Consider the following 21,497-nt stretch of genomic DNA (forward strand, 5'->3'; position numbering starts at 1 on the left):
TATTCTTCAATATTCCTGACAATGAAGACTGTGCAAGTCCCAGGTGTTGAGCCAGTTCACATACGGGCACATTTGCGTTTCTCTCCACTTCCCAAATCAAGTTCACTTTCTCCGCGACAGAGTTTTTCTTTTCGCTGCCATAGTCAGCTTCACTACAACAACGGATGTGAGTGATTAAACTGATATACAGCTGGATTCTCCATGCAACACACAGTAAAAACTGATGCAAACTTGCGTAAACTGACACTATACATGGTCGGCTAAATTCGAGCTTGCTCGTGCATGTAGCGAGGAATCAATATGGAAGATGATCGATCGTATCCAATATAAATGTTGGAGTTCATAGATTCTTAAGACCCGCATTACACGATGCTTGTATTTGGAGGTAAAGCGTATGGAATTTCCGAAAAATCCCACTAGAAGCCGCCGCAAGTACTATAGTTACTGTATTTGCCTGATTGCAAGCCGACCTCGAATGCAAGCCGCACCACAGAAATGAGACTCAGAAAAAAGAAAATGTTACCCCGATTTTAAGCCACACTTAAAAGTGAAAGATATGGCTCATCATATGATGCATAGAGTATTAAATGGCCCTACCTCTCAGGGATTTGGGACACTTAGAATTACAATTACATCGCAAAACACTGACAACAGTGAAAATTCACAATATCTATCGAAATGCAGTATTCCGGATCTACACGCATGTGAGGTGAGAGCAGTGATGTCGCAGGTGAGCTTGCTGCACTGCATACCAGAACACAGTTATGATTTTTCATGTTTTATTATGAAATGATCGAATGGCATTGTTGGCCGGGAGGCCCCATTTGGGGGAGTTCATCCGCCGTATTGCAACTCCTTTTTAGGTGACACCAGATCGGCGACTTGTGAGTCAATGATGCTGAAAATGATGATGAAGGACACACAACACCCAGTCCCCTGCCGGGAATCGAACCCGGGCCCCCTGCATGGTAGGCGGTAATGCTGCCACTATGCTACGGAGGAGGACTTGTTTTATTATTAACGACTCCTTGTCACTACTTTCGTACAAAGCATCATCCTCTGTGCCATCAAGCACATTATAAATACAGTATTTTTTAAATGCATGATGAACAGTTTCACTTGGGAGACATTTCCAAGCTTGACTAATGCACACGCACACTTGAGACAAGCTTGCTCACTTAACATGTCCTGTAGGCATTAATTGCCTATCTTCTTTCGTTAAGCACTGAGTATACATGCTGTATTTTTCTGCTTGTCCATAAAAGGTTTGTTTAAACAAACTAACAGATGCAGAATGGACGTCATCCATTCTGGAATTACAACTAAGTCCGTTTTACCCTCTGCTAATTTTTTTTTTCACAGCTGGTGTAGTGACCTGCGTACGAATCTAACACAAGCGTAAGTGGCAAACCTAGCAAGGTACCAGGACGATGTTGCCACCACAAGTCTTATCCACTCTAAAACTATGTCCTCCGTGAACCAGCCAATTTCGTTGGCACGTACAATAACATCTTTAGGAAACACTTCGGACTTCGGTAAAGTCTTCCATGTGAAATGAATGGTGGCAGTTTATGGCCATCGGCTGTACAAGCCAGCAAGAATTTCCAGTGCATAGTTTGATGATGTAGCGCTGTAATGCGACGAGTTTTTCCCTGTATTTTTCAGGCCCAATTGCAACTCCCTTTAAAATCCTGGATTTTCTGATGTGCTTTTACTTGAATTATTTCTGCAGTTACAAGTAAGCACTGTCACTGCTTTCTCACAAAATCGTTCACTATGACTTCCAACTCATAGTGGCGGCCATGTTTTGGTCCAGAAAACCCTTTTCTGTTGCTGGAATAAGCTGAAAGTTGTTACTTTTGCTGTCTTCATGTCTTACCGAAGTTCAAAAGCAGACTGAAACAAACGTTTTTGCTAGCACTGCTCTCGTTAGCTGGAGCTGTCAAAATGTAAAGCCATGCTTGTCAAGTTTCTTCAAAAGGTCCGTTTTGATGGTATATATGTAAAGAGTTTTTTTTAATTGCTATGAATGTTTGGAAAATTGCTAAATTCACCCATGATAAAAACTACCTTAACATTCATTTCTTGAAACTAACACAACGGCTTCTGTGGCAGTTTCTAGTGGCAAAAAGCAGCAATAAAGGCTGCAAGCACTTACGGCAGTAACTAGCAGCATTTTTCAGAACTTCTTAGGCTTTGCACCCAAATGTAAACTTCGGGCGGTTTTTTTGGATTCCGAAAACTGGAAAAAAGTGCGGCTTGCATTTGGGCCACAAAAGCCACTGTTGTATTGTTTTCAATATTTAATGTTCCTAATGCTAAAGGCGGGTTTTGCCGTAATGCGAAGTACGTTAAATCGATCTTTGGGACTTGAAATTTCTTCCGTTAAATGCAGGTTCACGCCAAATCGAGGTCATGCAAAATCAGTGTTATACTGTATGATATATCATAACAAACAGCACAGTGCGATCAGAGCTCACATGTCGTGCAGACGTAGAACAGACAGTGGCTCTTAACATTACAATACTTGCACAATGTTTATTTCTTACACAACTGCCTATCATATGGAGAACAGATGCGCAGAAAGATGATGAATGTGGCAACCATAGTAGAAAAAATTGAAATATTCTGATTTGTACAGAATGTAGGAAAACATTGCCTTGTGTGCTGAGCATTTTTCAGAGAAAGCTCGCTCTCTTTCGTTCTTTTACAAGGTTGTGAATGCCTTTATGTCTGATAGGAGCATACAGACTGGCAAAAGGAAACAAAGCAAACATGTTACAGGGCAAGCTAGTGAGATAGCTGTACTAGTGGCAGTGCATCACAACCTATGGATAAGCGCTTGGCAATTACACCAATTTCTCTTGACAAATGTTTTTATTCATGAAAATGAATAATATTTCAAATAAATATCTTTGTTATTTGGAAATAACAAATAATAATTTATATCTTAGTTGTTCCTTTCATTAGAATCATTTTTGCCCAAGTCTGGTCAGTATTCACAAAAAAACTATCAATAGCAGAGGAACTAATAGCTGTTATTTTGTAACTCTGTGGCTCGTATTTTCCATGTTGTACTATTTGAACACATTCAGTAGTTTTTGGCTACATTAGGACTCTTCTAAAATATTTATGTTAAGGTCATATAACAATATTGTGAAAAGGAAAGTTACTACTCGCCATATAGCAGAGATGCTGAGTCGCAGATAGGCACAGACAGTCTTTTTGTTGTGCACAACAAAAAGACTGTCTGTGCCTATCTGTGACTGAGCATCTCTGATATGTGATGAGTAGCAGCTTTCCTTTTCACAATATTGTTACATTTCATCTTGGATTTTCCATTGTTTGATTTATGTTAAGGTAACCACATAGGAAAATATCAGGGTACAATGAACTGTAGAGTTGTAGCACTGTGTGTAGTTTAAAAGTGAATAATGGTTAGCTGCCATGAAGTAGAAGCATATAGCTAAAGGCTTCATGAATTTAATATTTATTGCTACATGTTCAAAATATTTAAATATGGGATTATATTCTACACTGTCTCTGACAGCTGCTTCCCTTTTTATCAGATGTGCAGAAATGATTAACATAGTGGTAGCCTGGAAGAGAAACACTGGCAATCTTTAAGCCAACACTCAGCTACGCAGACAAAAATCTGTAGTTTCTGAGTTTCGTTTATTTGCATGTTATTGTCTTCTGCATTTGTCTCTTCACTACACAAAGATATTTTACAATCTTCCATCTAACACAAAGCAAAGAATTGGAAATCCCTATCAGTTTAACTGAAAGATAAAAAGAATGTCTGGGTAGTCATTTCTACAAATTATCTTATTATCTAAAGTCAAGGATTGAAAATTCCTGTCTACTAAGTGGCATGTAGCAGTTTTCACCGTAAAGCTGCATGACAGATAGTAATATATTGTAAACAGGTACCTGTTGTCACAGATATAAGTTTTTATTCAAAAAATACTAATTTATTCATGTAAATGCAAAAATACAAATAGGAGATAAAGGGAAGCTGTTTAATATAACTCAGGGAAGCAACAGGCTGTTTCAAAGTAGTACTTTCTGCTAGTTTAGTAGGTCACATTAAGCAACTGTAAACACAAATAGTAGCCCACTGAGTAGCGTAATTATAGTCTGTTGTTAAAACAATAAACTGATTTAACATTCTGAGAGTTGCTTCTCTTATGGTAACTTATTCCTTGACTTGTTCCACACTCTTGAAGGTTTTCCTCCTTGATGAAATCTACAGAACATGACGAATGTGTGAATGAAAAGAATTGTCTTTTTTCTGATGAGTTCCTCACCAGGAAAGTAAATGTCCTAGGTTGTGTGCCACGGGACAACTCTTAACTGTAATTCCCACACTCCCACCTGCAACTGTCAGGCAAAGAGAGTCATTAGAAAACTGCAATTACTTCTTTAAATAGTCTGTAATATTGCATGGCTGACAACAAAAAAATGACACATTTAAACTGTGGAAAAAATTCATCATTTCTCTTCTCTCCATAGGAGATATTCTTGTAATGGATGAATTTGGATACTTCTATTTTAAAGACAGGACTGGAGACACCTTTAGGTATGTTTTAGAGCTGCTCCGATTTTATATTTATGTTACTATATTGCATCCTTATTTTTATTTGCCCTGTCAATTTGCCATTTTCAGGTGGCGTGGAGAGAATGTTGCAACTTCAGAAGTGGAAGCAGTGATCAGCAATATAGTAGGCTTGAAAGATGTAGTTGTATATGGTGTTGAAGTAAGTTATTTCCATCTTCTAATATCTCACTGAACCTCTCAAATGAAAAGAAATTAATTAATAATTTACAGTTTCACCACAAAACAATTGACACACTAATTTGTGTTTCAGATACCAAATGTTGAAGGGAAAGCTGGTATGGCAGCAATCGTCGATGACGAGGGTTTGCTCAATATCGAAAGTTTTGCAGCTGGAGTAAAGCAGCATTTGCCACCTTACGCATGGCCTGTCATTGTTAGAATTTTGCCACAATTGCCTATCACAGGTACTATGGTGTAAAACAGAATATACAATTAAGCATATATGGGGAATTCAATCTTGAAGCAAAGGTACTCATATAGTTTGGAAACTAAAATGTAAAATTCCATATTCATACCATGAAAGCCATCACAACATGGTTGGCATTTTCTCCCCCTTTATTATATCAATTGTAGTGGTGTGATGTGCAATGACTGCTGTTGAGGGGTGGAAGAGGCATTCTTCCAGCTGTCAGTACGGCATTCGGCTCACCCACCTGGACACTGGCATGGGCTACAGAATGCAGCAAGACAGATGGTGTGAAAAATCTTTTTTGTTCCAACAAGCTTAGAGCAGCTACATGTGTGTACCACCATCATGTGACAGCCTGGCATCAATCCACAATATCCGTATCCCACGAGTGCATCAGGCATCGTCTCACGGACCGCGACACGAAGTGTTGTGATGTAGATGTCAGTTGCTGCTATGCTCAGCATGGCCTGAGCAGACTTTCATGGCAAACATTTCTTATGGTGCTGTCTCAGTTGCTGGCACTCTGCTGCTGCTAGTGAGGTGGCTGGGTTCACCTGGGTGTGGCGAATGACAGAAACATAATGTGGAGCAGGAATCTCAGTCTGGAGACAGTCTTGTGGTGACTGGCAGATGCCTCAGTTGCTCAGTGGGTAATGGGGCCTCAGTTCAACTCTCAGCCCATCTAGTGGTGGCTGGACCCCTAGCAGGTGATCCTGTAAGGATAATGGTAGAGTAGTAGCCACCTCACAGTGGAGGCCGATCCTGGGATGGTCACCGACTCGGTGATTCGATCTGATGATCTGCCTGCTCAGGCAGCCAGTATTTATACGTGCCAAAGTGGGTTTGTTGTGGAATTACCGTCACAAATGAGATGTGTGCTGCATGCCGAAGTGTTCCTGTTTTGGTAACTAGCCAGGTACTGGCTTGCAGGCAGGCAATGGCACCCAGTGGGTCTGTGACATAATTTAATGCCAGCATATTGTTGCAAGTGACCTTTTCACAGTATCAAGCTCTCTTGTGTAGATTTACACTATTACACTCTTCCCTTTTTCAAAAAATTCAACCCTCTGAATTCTCTCTGTTGCTGTAACTGGAACTAGTTAATTCTTCAGTTCATTGCAAACACATTCAGTTAGTCTTGGGCTCACAACATCCTCAGAATTCATTTTGATACTCGTCAGTGGCTAAAAACAGATACTCAGATACATTTAAAATCTTTCCACAGCTTATAAGGTTCCACTCCCTGGCTAGCCTTGAAAACTAGCGCTAGTTCTGTGAACAAATGTCAGGATAGTTGATATGTATTATCACATTTTGGCTTTTGTCCAGTACATACATGCTTAAGTCTACTTCATGAAATTCACTTGCTGCTTCCTGCAGCACAGGTTACACTGCATTACAAACAGTTTCATTGATTCAGGCCTTGGGCCCTTCCCATGGACCATAACCAAATCTATTCCTGACATAATTAAATAGGACAGTGATAAGAGGAAAAACCCAGTAACAATAGCCACAAGAACCCCACAAGTGGCTTAGAATACACGTGCTGAGACTTACTCTTGACTGCATTGCTGATGACAGTAGCACCTCTCTCTGTCACACTTGTGACTCCAAAAATAGAGTTACCGCTGTGGAGGGGTGGAAGAGCCATTCTTTGTGTTGTCAGAATGGCGTTCAGCTCTCCCACCTGGATGTTGTGGGTTTGATGGGTTGGCGATGGCTACTGGAGTCTGAGAAGTAAGGCATCTGCAGCTAGACAGATGGTGTTCATAAAAACACTATTGTTCCAACAAGCTTAGAGTGGCCACAGTTGCCCACTCTCATCACATGGTACAGTGTGGTGCCAATCCGCAGTCGCTTTGTCCTAAGGGCATGGTTAGGGACCATCTCACAGATCTCAGCAGTGAAATTTAGCCATGTAGACATCAGTAGCTACTAAGCTCAGCAAGGTTTAAGCATGTAGTGACCCTGCATGGTAAGCATTCCTAGTGGCACTGAGTCAGGTGCTGTGATGGCAATCTGGGTTGTATGCTGCTAGCAAGGAGGCCAGGACCTGCCCAGTCATAGTGACAGAGATGTAGGCATCCGAGGCGAGAAGCCCGGTCCGGCAGCTGGCTGGTGGTGACTGGCACTGGCAGATGCCCCAGTGGCTAGGAGGCCCTCAGTTTGACTCTTGGTCTGCCCAGCAAGGGCTGGACTCCAGGAAGTGTGCTTCTCAGTATAGTTTTGTACACATTATAATCTACTATACTTGCATAATATGCTTTGTAGATGGCCGTGCAGTAATATGTTATTGAAATGTTTATAAAGACGTTTCTCATACACAATATTTACAGACTATTAGCAAATCCAGCAATGCTAAACATGCATGGGGATTGGACACACATCCTAATCTCCTCCTCCCCCTCTCTCTGTCCACTTCCTCCCCCCCACCTCTCTATCCATCTCCTCCTTTTCCCTCTCTATGTCCATTTCCTCCTTGCCCCTCTCTGTCCACCTCCTCTTTCCCCCTCTCTCTGACCTTTAACCTTGTTTATTGGTATTGTAAATGAAACTTTAAGTTGCGTAAAATGAAAGGGGAAATCAGTTGGGGTAACTGGTATACAGGGTATGAGGGTGTGAGAGACCTCTCCAGCAGCTGGATCTGTGAGGACAGCAACTTCATGACAGTAGTTCACATAGCTTTAATCTGTGGAAAGGTAGATTACAAACTTCCAGACAATTTAGATTCCGTTGCAGTAATCTAATCATAAGCCTTAACCCAGAAACACAACTTTCATGTATTCTGTCCAAACTGACTGTGAGGGAGAAAACAGAAGAGCACATTGTTAGGTGTATAATTTTTGTTTAGAATTATATACAAGGCGGAAGAATATCACTAGGAGAAACAGTTTATCTAATGGTTTAAATGCTGATATTGTAATTAAAACGCTGCAAGAGAGAAAACAAAACTGCACATTCTCACAGTACAGCACAGTATTTCTATCTCCTTATTGCTTTTAACAGAACAGTTGTACATTGTTTTTTAAAAGGATATATAGTTTTGTCCATCTGAAAGTTTGCTGGAGTATGGTGTAAAAATTTGAAGGTAATTGTTCAAGAACTTTTTAAGTTTGGTAACAAAAGGAAGACTGGGTTTAACGTCCTGTTGACATCGAGGTCATTAGAGACAGAGTGTAAGCTCAGATTGTGTCGAGGATGGGGAAGGATATCGAACGTGCCATTTCAAAGTAATCAGCTGGGTATTTGCCTGGAGCGATTTAGGAAAATCACAAAAAATTTGAATCTGGATGGCCAGATGCGGGTTTGGACCCCCTGAATGCGGATCCAGTGTGTTGACCACTGTGTCACCTCACTCAGTACAATGTTAGACAACAGCATGTCTTTATATGGTAGTATACATTGAGAAAGTACATCCCAAAAAGGCCTATGAGAAACAAAACAACAGGTGTGACAGAGTACATGTGTTCTGTTGTAGCACTAACAGCCGAATTGGGAGTGTTATGACAGCTGAAAGAGCATTTTTTGACAGTTGTGAAGGATCTGCGCTAGCCCACATGAGCTTTGTGGTGTGGTCAGCATGGGGTGGCGCCTTTCATACATGATGACTGGTAGAGATCGAAGTATGAGAAATACTGACTGTGCGTATGTTAGCCGGAAACGGTGGCTGTGTGGTGGGAAAAACCTGACTGACTGAGTTGACCAGGGAGGATAGCCACCATGGCTGAACCAACTGAACAAAGACAATATGAAATGAGGGAAACTGTAAATATAAACTGAATAAACCAGTGACAGAGAAACCAGTCACATACTTTTAAAGACAAAAATTGGATGAATGCATGAACAAAGATGCACCCTTGCTATGAAATTTAGTTAACTACTTATCAAATGTTAAATATTTTGGATATCAAATTTTCGACAATTATTAATAACTCACTAATGCCTTTAGTGATTCAGACAGTAATAGTGTCAATGGATAGGGTTCAGTAAGCACTACGTAACTGTTCTAATAGATTTTCTGTGAATATTTTGTATTTCAATTTATAGGCCAGAATGTATAATCCACGCATGTAAAAGTGAATTTTCTAGTAAATAAAACAATGAACAGTGAAGGTAGAAGCAGCATTAGTAAACAGCGTTAGTGAATCATTCTGGCATCATCACGATTATACGAGGTGTGATCAAAAAGTAATGGGAATTTTTTCCAATCTTTTGAACTAGGATGGTGGGGTAATTACATCCAGTGAAGGGAGGTCAAGGTGAAAATGGTGAAGTACAAGGTTATGACTTTCTAAAATCATGCCCTGAAATGAGGTTCATTCTGTCTGACATTTTGCCCACCACACTTAGAATAGCTTTTTGTCACCTCCCTCCCCCAATCTCCACAATATCCTGGTCAGACACTATGCTCCTTCTGCACCCATTTGTCTACCGTATGGCTCCTACACCTATGACTGTACATGCGGTAAGACTTGTGCTATGCACCCTCCTACCACCACTTCTACCAGCCCTGTAACTGGCAAAACACACACCATCTTAGGGAAGACCACCTGTAAAAAGATACATGCCGTATGCCACTGTTATTTAATCACTGTTTGAGCTTCTACATTGGTATGACTACCACCAAGTTATCAGTTAGGTTGGATAAGTGTAGTAGAGGGTGCAGACTGGCAACACACAATATCCAGTTGCACAGAATGGTCTACAACATGACCTCTATGCCTGTTTCATCACACGTGCCATCCTGATTATTCCCCAAGACACCAGTTTTTCAGAGCTGTAATTAGTTTAACTGTTTAACATTTATTAGTGATATAATCATGCAAAACAGTGTCCATGTGAACATAAACACTCTTTGTGAGAAAACCGTTACAACTATGAGCAGCAGAAAAGCTGATGAAATTTGCATCCAGATTTATATGTGATATGGATATACAACCTTAAATTTATAGTTTATAAATGTTTCCCAAAGTCAGTAGTGCACGTGCTTGACTCACGTCAGTGCAATGGTATAAATAATGGTGGCGGCGATTTTTACACGGGGCAGGGACACACACACACACACACACACACACACACACACACACACACACACACACACACACACACACACACTTGGATTTAGGCAGGCAGTTAGAGTGGAGTTTGCATACAGATAGGATGTAAAGTCTACATGAACTAAATTGACACTCGACGCGTTGCCTGATTGGAGCAACAGAAAAGGCTTATCCCACTTAAGGTCGCTCCCATCAGATACCAAAATGTCAATTTAAGTTTGCACAGTCAGTAAATGCAGCTGGAAGTCTCCTCGTGTGTGTAACTGAAATATTTTCTAAGTGTTTGATCACGGACTTGTAAAAGTTTCAAGTGTGAAAATCGTGAGGATCTCTGAAATATTTTTATCTTGTGTGGACTTAGAAAAATTTGTGTCATGTGAATCTGTTGGTCAGAACTTGTAAATATTTTGTGAGTGTCAATCACAAAGACTTAAACTTTTATCTAAGTACAATCCAGGATTAAGCCTTTTATGCCACTTTCAAGTATTTGATTTTATGTCTTTTACATATATTGCAGGACAGTTAAGTTGTCAAGTTCAAAGTTGGCCATAAATTAAGAAAAATATTGGTTCTCCATGACATGCCAGAAGTAAAATCACCATCTTGTAACAAATCAATAAATAATCATGGGAGCACGTCGTATTAAAGAAAAACAGGCTTATGTTTATAAATAGCAGATGAGCACATGTCTGTAAAACAGTGATAGTGAAATGAAAGAGTACGAGTAACAGAACTTTTTCAGCGTGATGACTCTTAATAGTTTTGGGTTAGGTGACCTAGTCTAAACATCTATGAACTGTATATAATAGAGGGAAACATTCCTCGTGGGAAAAATATATCTAAAAACAAAGAAGATGTGACTTACCGAACGAAAGCGTTGGCAGGTTGATAGACACACAAACAAACACAAACGTACACACAAAATTCTAGCTTTCTCAACCAACGGCTGCTTCATCAGGAAAGAGGGAAGGAGAGGGAAAGACGAAAGGATGTGGGTTTTAAGGGAGAGGGTCAGGAGTCATTCCAATCCCGGGAGTGGAAAGACTTACCTTAGGGGGAAAAAAGGACAGGTATACACTCGCATACACACACAAGCTTGTGTCTGTGTATGTGCGGATGGATATGTGTGTGTATGCGAGTGTATACCTGTCCTTTTTTCATCTTTTCGTCTTTCCCTCTCCTTCCCTCTTTCCTGATGAAGCAGCCGTTGGTTGCGAAAGCTAGAATTTTGTGTGTATGTTCGTGTTTGTTTGTGTGTCTATCAACCTGCCAACGCTTTCGTTTGGTAAGTCACATCTTCTTTGTTTTTACATCTATGAACTGTTCTGCAGTTATTGCCAGTGGTGATTTGCAATTAAAAATATTGGTCATTCATGATTACAGAATCTTCAACTTAGCAGTGTGCTGATCTACTTCAAATATTTTTTGTGGATTTTCTAGAGGTTAACAGAATACACAATGCTGGTCAATTTAGGTTCTCACACTGACTGTGTTATTTTAATAATAAACTGTTGTGAACATTGTGAATGGATATTTCTTTTAAATTTTGTGCAATAAATTCAGTCTGTGAAAAGTTAATATTATTTCATCGCAAATTCCTGCCTGCATATTTATTAAACTTGAGATTAGTTTCATTTGAGTTAATGCATAGGATGCATTGGTTAATCCCTGGACAATCTGCCATGCATTAGGATGTTCTAGAAACAGTCTTTTTTCTTGCATTATTCAGTTTTTTATTCACGAAGGTGCACATGGGGGCTCATGAGTCGATCTCTGTATGAGACAACTGTGGTTAACTACACCACTAGTCATTTATTTTTCTGACAGTAAGCAGCAAGAAGAGAAGTGTGACATTTCATTGAGATTTTTTAAACAAACATTTCCCATTTATTTACACTATTATGTCGAAAGATTCAGTACCGGAGTCATAATCTTACCTGTCTATTGATGTGCACTATTATCATCTCCTTATAATTAGTTATAACACATATGCAATAACTAGTTACTCTCTTCTACAAATCGTATTGAATGTCACAACAGTTTTCAACAGATGCTACATGATTACATTGGTGGCTGATGGTTATAAAGACCTCATTGTGCCGTGTATGTATGCTGTGCTGCAGTGACCCACCTGTCTCTCATCTGAGATTAGTTGGACATTACATTTCAATAATGCTCCAGCTAGAGTTATATATTGAGCTATACACGGTAATAATGACTCAGTAAAGTTACATATCTAATCAAACATTGTATACAAACATAGTTATATCAAAAGCCATGCAGAAGAGAAGCAGCATGGCATACATCAAACTGCACAGAAGTTTTCAGGTTCTTGTGAATAAAGTGAACAAGCAACATTATTGTTTCTAAAATTGTGCTGACATGAATTGATTAGGTTCATGAACAGTCATTAAATACAATCACAAAAGTGTTCTAGCAGTCAAAATATACGTCTGCCGACTAGCATTATTAAGATTGTCAGAATTGAGATGACTTTTTCATTCTTGATACTACTGCATGATGCAGTAGTACTAGTGTTTATTTATGATAAACATACATTAGAATGGAGAGCAACTCTTGCATATTCAATGTCAATCAAAATAAAAATTTAAACAACTTGGGTGTCCTATTTTCATCCATATATTATCATTATTTTTGTGTTCTACTGACAAATATTACCAACAATGTGTTACCAAAATAGCAAATTTAATAATTACTGGTTTACATTAAGTTCTACACTTTGAACCTGGTAAATGTTAAAATGACAATTTTGCTGTGACTATACTGTGTTTGTTCAAAATTAAAATTTGTTAGTACATCACAACTGGACATTTTCAAATGATATCAAGGAACTACCAAATAAATCAGCTCTCAAAATCTCAGGAAACAGGACACACGCTTTTGACATAAGCTTGAAGCTCAGACCATATTCCAATGACTGTAATTCTTGGGCACAGCAAACCACTTACGCTTATTATTTACACACTTTTTCTTTCACTCCAGGCTTTAGCCCTATTAAGGTATTAAGTGTACACACTATGATATTAATTTGTGCATCTAATGATTACGAAGATTTATGAAAACAAAATGATGCACATGATACTAGGGCTCTCTGAATGAAAATAATGAATTTTTCAAAATATATTGTAATTACTTCAAAATAAATTCACTGAATGCAAGTAACCTGGCTTCCGCAGTGTTTGATACAGATGTCGCCAGTAGGTAGTACATCTATAGCTAGCATAGCTGAAGTTAGGTTATTTGCCTTCAGTGCATTTATTTTGAAATAATTTTGGATGGTTTCTATTGTCAACAATGTCTGTTTATCTGTACATGCAAATATATGTTGTAATCTTCTTCTGTACATAAAAGGCAATGTCTTGACTGACTGACTGGTTCATCATCACCCAGCCCAAACTGCTAAGGATAGATTCTTGAAATTTGGAGAGGGTGTGGATCTTATGCTGCAGGTGTCATTTAAGAAGGGATTTTTTGAAATTGAAGGGGATTAAATAGGGGATGAAGGTTTCTTAAAAAAATATCAATATTAAAGTAATTTTGAAGCTACACCTATGAAAATTGGTGTTTGGTTTCTCGGTCAGAAATAAAGAAATATGTTTTTCAGCATTTTTGGAAATTTAGCCCTGTGGGAGAGGAAGGGGGGGGGGGGGATAGTTATGGAAAGATTGTTTTGAAAACATGTTATTATTAAAGAATTACTAATGTGTTTTTGGAAACTGAACCCATAAGGGGTGACATAAGGGATGAGATTTTTTATAAAAAGATACTATTGTGAAAGCATTTTTAAAGCTGAAGCTATGAAAATATAAATTTGGCTTCTCAGTTAGAAATAAGAAAATAAGTGTTTTTGGAAATTCAACACCTATGGGGGTGAAATAGGGAATGAAAGTTTTATGGAAATATTGTACAAGCATTTTTGAAGCTAAATCAATGAAAATGTGTGTTTGGATTCTCTGTTAGAAATAAAACATGTGCATGTCACTATTTCTGAGAATTCAATCCCTAAGGGGGTGAAATAGAGGGTGAAATGATTCATGAAAATGTTTCACTGCGAAAGCATTTTTTAAGCTAAATCTTTGAAAACTGTTGTTTGACTTCTTGGTTAGACATAAAAAAAAAACATGTTTCACTGTTTTCAGAAATTCAGCCCCTAAGGGGGTGAAATAGGGTCAGACTCATCATCGACCAGCCCAACCAAGGATAGAAACTTGAAGTTTGGAGAGGGTGTGGATCTCACACTGTGGGCATCATTTAATAATAAATTGTCTGAAATCCCACTCCTAAGGGGGTGAAATAGGGGATGATAGGCATTTTGAAAGTATGTAGCTATTAAGGAAATTTTGAAGCTAGTGAACTATGAAAACTGGTATTTGGTTTCTCAGTCAGAAAATAAAAAGTTATTGTTTCAGCCTTTTTGGTAATTTAACCACTAAGAGGGTAAAATAATGGGTGAAAGTTTTTTGAAAATAAATAATTATTGAAGAATTACTAAAGGATTTTTAAGGCAACCTCTATGACAACAAGTATTTGACTTCTTGGTTAGAAATAAAAATAATAATAATAATAATAATAATAATAATAACAAAAATACATGTTTCAGTGTTTCTGGAAATTCAGCCTCTAAGGGGGTGCAATAGGGGATGAAAGTTTTCTTAAGAAAATATTTCATTACAGTAAAAAAAATTTTACAGCTCTGTTTATGAAAACTGGTATTTCAATTCTTGGTAAGGTATAAAGAAATATTTGTTAGGGAATGAAAGTGGCTATGGAAATTTTGCCACAAGAAGACAAAAGGCATGATTAACAAAAATTTCGAATTCCTGCTACCAGAATCGCTTTTTGGTCAGAAGTACATTCACAAAAGGCCATGCTTATAGGGCCTTAATTAGTGTGAAAAGCTTAGAATGTGTTGCAATTTGTGAACAAATTAAAATTTTGATTAAATAAAAACAAAAAAAGAATCTATCCAGGCCATACAGTATATGTGAGCAAAGCAGTGGGTGCTAAGCTAGTTTTATAGACAAAAAAAAAATCTTCTCACCAAGCAACGGCAGGAGAAAACACATATAAAAGTTAAGGAAATGGGCAAGCTTTCAGAGCCAATGGCTCTGTCTTTTGGTGGAAGGGTTGAAGGGGAAGGAAGGGGGATGAAGGCCAAGAACTGGCTAGATTTAGGAAATGGGTAGAATTCAGAAAAGTTGTCAAGAACATCCAGTCAGGGTAGACTTAGAAGACAGGATGAGAAAGAAAGACTGATTGTTGGGGACAGCATTGGAGGAGATTTGAAAACCTGAGAGCTTAAAGGTGGATGATAGCATAATAAGCAAAACAGAAATTGATGCAGAAAGATAAGTGCATTATATGTGGTAGACCTGAGGTGGGCAGATGTGTGTGTGTGTGTGGGGGGGGATAGACAAGTTAGAAAATTAAAGATATAGAATAACTAAAATGGAGCAAAGAAAGGAAGAGTTACAGAAAGAAAAGGTTGAGGCTGAAGAAATTAATGTAAATTAAGGCCATGCGTGTGGCGAGAACCATGGGCATATTGTTTAACACCAGTTCCCACTCAAATAGCTCTGAAAAACTGGTGTCTTGGGGAATAATCAGGATGGCGCGTGTGGTGAAACAGGCATAGAGGTCATGTTGTAGAACATTCTGTGCAACTGGATATTGTGTGTTGCCAGTCTGCACCCTCTACTACACTCATCCAACCTAACTGATAACTTGGTGGTAGTCATACCAATGTAGAAGCTCAAACAGTGATTAAATAACAGTGGCACACGGCATGTATCTTTTTACAGGTGGTCTTCCCTAAGATGGTGTGTGTTTTGCCAGTTACAGGGCTGGTAGAAGTGGTGGTAGGAGGGTGCATAGCACAAGTCTTACCGCATGTACAGTCATAGGTGTAGGAGCCATATGGTAGACAAATGGGTGCAGAAGGAGCATAGTGTCTGACCAGGATATTGTGGAGATTGGGGGAGGGAGGTGACAAAAAGCTATTCTAAGTGTGGTGGGCAAAATGTCAGACAGAATGAACCTCATTTCAGGGCATGATTTTAGAAAGTCATAACCTTGTACTTCACCATTTTCACCTTGACCTCCCTTCACTGGATGTAATTACCCCACCATCCTAGTTCAAAAGATTGGAAAAAATTCCCATTACTTTTTGATCACACCTCGTATAATCGTGATGATGCCAGAATGATTCACTAACGCTGTCTAGGAATACATGCACCATAATAACTGTTCACTGCTCTATGACATACATAAACATGGTTAAAGGTTCAGTGCATAATATGATGACAATGGCAGGGGAGCAAAACTGACATAGTTGTTGACAATTCTGATAGTATTCCTGCGTGGTACACTACGCATACGTTCTCACCATTACTGCTAATGTAGTCCATGCTACCATGAATTCACAGCCTGACACTCTGCTCCTAGCTCATGTCCAGCTGTTTATAGTCTCACCCTTTGGGGGTAATGCATCACTTCAAGGTTTTTTGTCATTTGCGAGAGTATGCCACATTAATTAATGATGCAAAAGAGAGAAATTACAAGGTCACCAGCTCAGATTTATAGAACCATTTACTTTATGTATGCAATGTTTTGTACCCTTATGTTTTACAGAATCACAGGGCACTACTTTTTGATATTGTAGTGAGGGAGCAAAATAACTGATGATGGTCGAAGTAGAGAGGATATAAAATGTAGGCTGGCAATGGCAAGGAAAGCGTTTCTGAAGAAGAGAAATTTGTTAACATCCAGTATTGATTTAAGTGTCAGGAAGTCATTTCTGAAAGTATTTGTATGGAGTGTAGCCATGTATGGAAGTGAAACATGGACGATAAATAGTTTGGACAAGAAGAGAATAGAAGCTTTCGAAATGTGGTGCTACAGAAGAATGCTGAAGATAAGATGGGTAGATCACATAAATAATGAGGAAGTATTGAATAGGATTGGGGAGAAGAGAAGTTTGTGGCACAACTTGACCAGAAGAAGGGATCGGTTGGTAGGACATGTTCTGAGGCATCAAGGGATCACCAATTTAGTATTGGAGGGCAGCGTGGAGGGTAAAAATCGTAGAGGGAGACCAAGAGATGAATACACTAAGCAGATTCAGAAGGATGTAGGTTGCAATAGGTACTGGGAGATGAAAATGCTTGCACAGGATAGAGTAGCATGGAGAGCTGCATCAAACCAGTCTCAGGACTGAAGACCACAACAACAACAACAACAACAGTGATACCACAACTCCATGTTAGCAAAAATTCCCTGGCTTCCAAGATAGCTTCCATTTATAATTTATTTAACAAAACTTGAAACTTTGGATGTTTCCTTCAAAAATCAAAATATGGGAAATCTATCAGAACAAAATTTTGAAGTTTTATAAGGTTTAAAAATTGTTGGTGTCTTGAAATCACATATTAATTAATTAATAACTTTGGAATTACAAAAATTTTAGCAAAATGCATCATTTTCTCAGAATCAGAATAGCTGGTCTACAAAGCTAGATAGGTTGTTGGTTCTTGGGTATGAATTTTAGCTTGGTTCTTGGCTATGAATTTTGGCACATGTATTTTTCCTTCGTAATGAAAATATGTCTTCAAATCCTGATATCTTTCAAATTAATTAACTTTATGTGAAAACAATTACACCACAATGTTCCTGGTTGGAGACAGTATATTTGTAATAATAAGAGTATGAAATCCTTTACCAAATATAAATGTTTATAAATTCTTGTACACTTATGGTGCAGCCATGATTCTCAATTTGTGCTAATGAAGTAATGACAGGTGCCTGTAGCATGTTAAATGGTTGGATTAAACATGTTTCATTTCAAGCTTGCATGCTCCCCATTACACACAGCTCCTGGGACTGACAGCTTGTCTGTGAAGAAGCTTCCTCACTCTGATCTCTGATTCCCACATAGTCCTCTGAATATGGCAAATGGAAGTTTGTATATAATATTTAGCCACATGCTTCTCAAATTTTGGATGCAGGCGGTGAGGTATGCTACCCTAATCCAGGTCTCATACCATGGGTTACAAAATTGAAAACAACAGATAAAAGCTGTATCATTATCAAAAAAGACATAACCATCCCAGCATTTGCCTTAAGTGGTAGAGGGAAACCAGTATAAACCAACATGGCATGCTGAGGATTTGAACCTTTGCTCAGTGTATAGGAACAATAAATATTTGATGAAACAATCCAGTCAGATTATGTATGCAAATATCTGAAAATCTTAAACAGATATGTTAAAAAATTACTAAAAAATTAAGTTACTATGTGTTCTTCACAGTTTGTGTAATTGAATAATTCAGACCTTTTAATTATTTAAGCTTCTTCCATTTCCAATAGAGAAAATATAAATCAGAAAGCCAGACAGAATTAAATGATTGGAAGGAGTATACACTAGTATGCCCATATTTTTGTAGCTGCTTGGAGTGATTTTTATGTGTTATTAGATAAGTAGGACAAAAATACTGTAACAAGTAAGTGTTAGAGTACATTCTTTTACAAACTTTAGATCTTAAATAAAACAACAGTTTAGAGTAAGCAGTCTATGAAAAGAAAGACCTCCAGAAGGAAAATGTGTGATGACACTTCATGTTAGCATCTTGGAACCTTTGAATTTCTGTTGCTCATGTGAAGGTTTGCAATTTGTATATGCTATTTGTATATAATTTTTCCTGCATGTTGAGCAATGTGTCTACATGTAAATATATTTTCCTATGTAAAAATTTTAGCAAATCCTCTGTTATTTCATAAAGGAACCAGTCTTGGTGGCAAAATATTGATTATTTAGTAATGTGTTTCACCCTTCTGGGGCTTATTTGCAGAATACTACATAATGTGATCCATCAAAAGGGTGAAACACATTATTAAATAATCATTATTTTGCAACCAAAACTGTTTTCTTCTTGAAATAAATTACAATGGTCACTGTACCAGGCAGCTAATGAAGTGGAAAAGGTTTTATAATTCTCTGCTAAGATTCTTTGTCGCATGCATTCTATATAAATAAATATTTCAAAAGCATGGCAAAGGGTCAGCTACTTGGTTCCAAATTATGTGTCTCACACTGTCGCTTTTATTGTGTAATGTTTGGCAACTTCTTTTTGATTTCAAATTGCTTATGACTAAATTTCTGGAGATTATGTAGCCCTTCTGCTGTAAGTGGCATTCACAGTTCTGCACCTGAGAGGTACATCTAATTTCCATAAGACATTATCTGTAATAGCTCCACCCTGATTCATTTTTTGGAAGAAGGGAGGTAGTCCTGTTCCTGCCCATGCCTAATTTGGACATGCACCCATTCAAAACTACCTTTTTGGCCAAGGGCTGTTGCAGGAAATCTACAAATGAAGAACTGCGTGGGCACTACAAATATAGCCTAAAGCAAAATTGCAGAAATTATACTTAATCTAATTTACCATTTAAGTACAACAGTGTATATTAACTGAACCTTTGGTTACACAAAAAGCCATTGTTATTGGTCTGTAATCAGTGTTTGACACATCTTTGTATAAATATGATCGAAACCAGTAGTTGTACAGAAAAACATGTCAATTTACAGACAAAACAGTGGTGATGGAGGCAGTATTGGAAAGCAGTCCTTGCTCCAACCAGCAAATTAAAAGCAGGTCTGATCTACCTGTGCCTTTTGCACCCTAGGATACAATAAATACCCCAGTATATCACTAATAATATAAAAACTGTCCAAAATTTCATGCAGGTGTGTATCCACGGCTTTACCATGATCCTATCTTGTCCATCACTATTTGGTCTTCATTGTAACACAGGTTCTTAATGTAGCAAATAAGCAGAGGAAAATGGCTGAACTGTCAAGGAATGTGGTTCTTACTTTCCAAGGAATGAGCAAGTTGAGTACCAGTACTGATACATCGGCATAAAACGAAATGTTGTCTCTATATTGTATAACCTGCAATCTCTCTCTGTTTTTTGTTCTCTTTGTTGCCTTATAATCACTATGCATGCATGGTACTGTGCTTCTTCTTGATTTCTACAATGTGCTCTGTCATGCTGGGCAATGAGAATGATGTTATAAGAAAGTGGAAACTGTTAAAATTTAAGGTCTAAGAAATTCTTTACATGGAAAGGAAGTGCTAATTCTAATACTTCTTCCCCAAACATTGATTTCTTTTCACTGTTGTCTTTGCCATGAACAGTAAATGAGTTAAAATATTTAGACAACTATAAATCTCTACTCTGCACCATGTGACTCTACTGTATATTTTTCTTTCAGGAACATATAAACTGAAGAAACGTGAACTGCAAGTAGAGGGATATAATCCAAGCACAGTTAAGGACAGAATGTACTTCCTGGATAAGGGTGCCTATGTGCCTTTAAATGAAGAGCTCTACAGTAGAATTGTTAATGGTGGGGTACGATTATGAAGTCTTATTGTACAAAGTCTATGTATCATTCAGTTTAAAATTGGTTCCTTTACAATTTGTTTCAAAGTTACAAAGCCTGCAGGATGTATTTTGTAAATACAGACATTAAAAACTTAAAATATATATATGTATATATATTCATTAAATTAATTCAAAGAAGAATGATTTATTTAATGTGCTCATTTCTCCTTTCATATTGTTGTGGGTATAGTAGATAATTCCTCAGGATACAGCTAGATGACAAAATTAAGTTATTTTGATATTGAAAGATATTGTTTCTCTAGCGATTTCCTTTAATTGGCTATTATAAGTAGAGTATTAATGGTATAAATGTGCCTATCTGCGACTCAGCATCTCCACTATATGGTGAGTAGCAGCTTTCCTTTTCAATATTGTTACATCCCATCCTGGATTTTCCATTGTTTGATTAAGTAGTAGTATTCATACATAAATCTTTCCTTTGCATGTACTTTGAAAACATTATGTCAACATTGGTTGCTTGCTTTCTACAGAGACTTATTGAAAATTTACAGTACCACAAGGAAGTGTAAAATGGCAAAATAAGGCTACATCTAACATAAATAAATTGAGGAATTCAAAGCAAGCATTGTTTTTCACACATTCAAAACTACAACTGTTCCTTTCAAAAGCTACCAGTGAAGTGTAAGGAGCACAGACAATAAAGTATCAGAAGTGCAAGACCTTTGTTACGACAAGGAAATGGAACGACACCAGTGCTTCAACTGGCCTGGCAGTGCACTTTGACCACTAGAAACATGGCGTGAAAAATCCATATATTTAATTTTAAGTACATTATTTAGATGACAAATTTTTTTTATTTATTCATCATGGGTAGGCTCCGTAGTCTAGTAGTAAAGAACATGCCTGGAAACTGAAAGGCTTTCGTGACCTTGCAAAGTAATAAATTTTAAAATCTTAATCAAAAACCAAAATTAACTTTTTG

At 37.9% G+C, this 21,497-nt stretch overlaps 1 protein-coding gene across 1 annotated transcript in view; it reads left to right on the forward strand.

Annotated features, from left to right (window-relative positions):
- The window catches only part of LOC124803103 (long-chain fatty acid transport protein 1-like), a 334,127-nt gene extending 313,467 nt beyond the window's left edge, over positions 1–20,660 (forward strand). Inside the window, exons 9-12 of the mRNA XM_047264261.1 lie at positions 4,516–4,582; positions 4,670–4,760; positions 4,872–5,025; positions 20,382–20,660. Coding sequence (XP_047120217.1) covers positions 4,516–4,582; positions 4,670–4,760; positions 4,872–5,025; positions 20,382–20,533 — 464 coding nt within the window. The 3' untranslated portion in view covers positions 20,534–20,660. The remainder of the gene's footprint in view (positions 1–4,515; positions 4,583–4,669; positions 4,761–4,871; positions 5,026–20,381) is intronic.
- Positions 20,661–21,497: the final 837 nt, after the last annotated feature.

The sequence above is a fragment of the Schistocerca piceifrons genome, chromosome 6, assembly GCF_021461385.2.
Source record: "Schistocerca piceifrons isolate TAMUIC-IGC-003096 chromosome 6, iqSchPice1.1, whole genome shotgun sequence".
In the NCBI taxonomy this organism is placed as follows: domain Eukaryota; kingdom Metazoa; phylum Arthropoda; class Insecta; order Orthoptera; family Acrididae; genus Schistocerca; species Schistocerca piceifrons.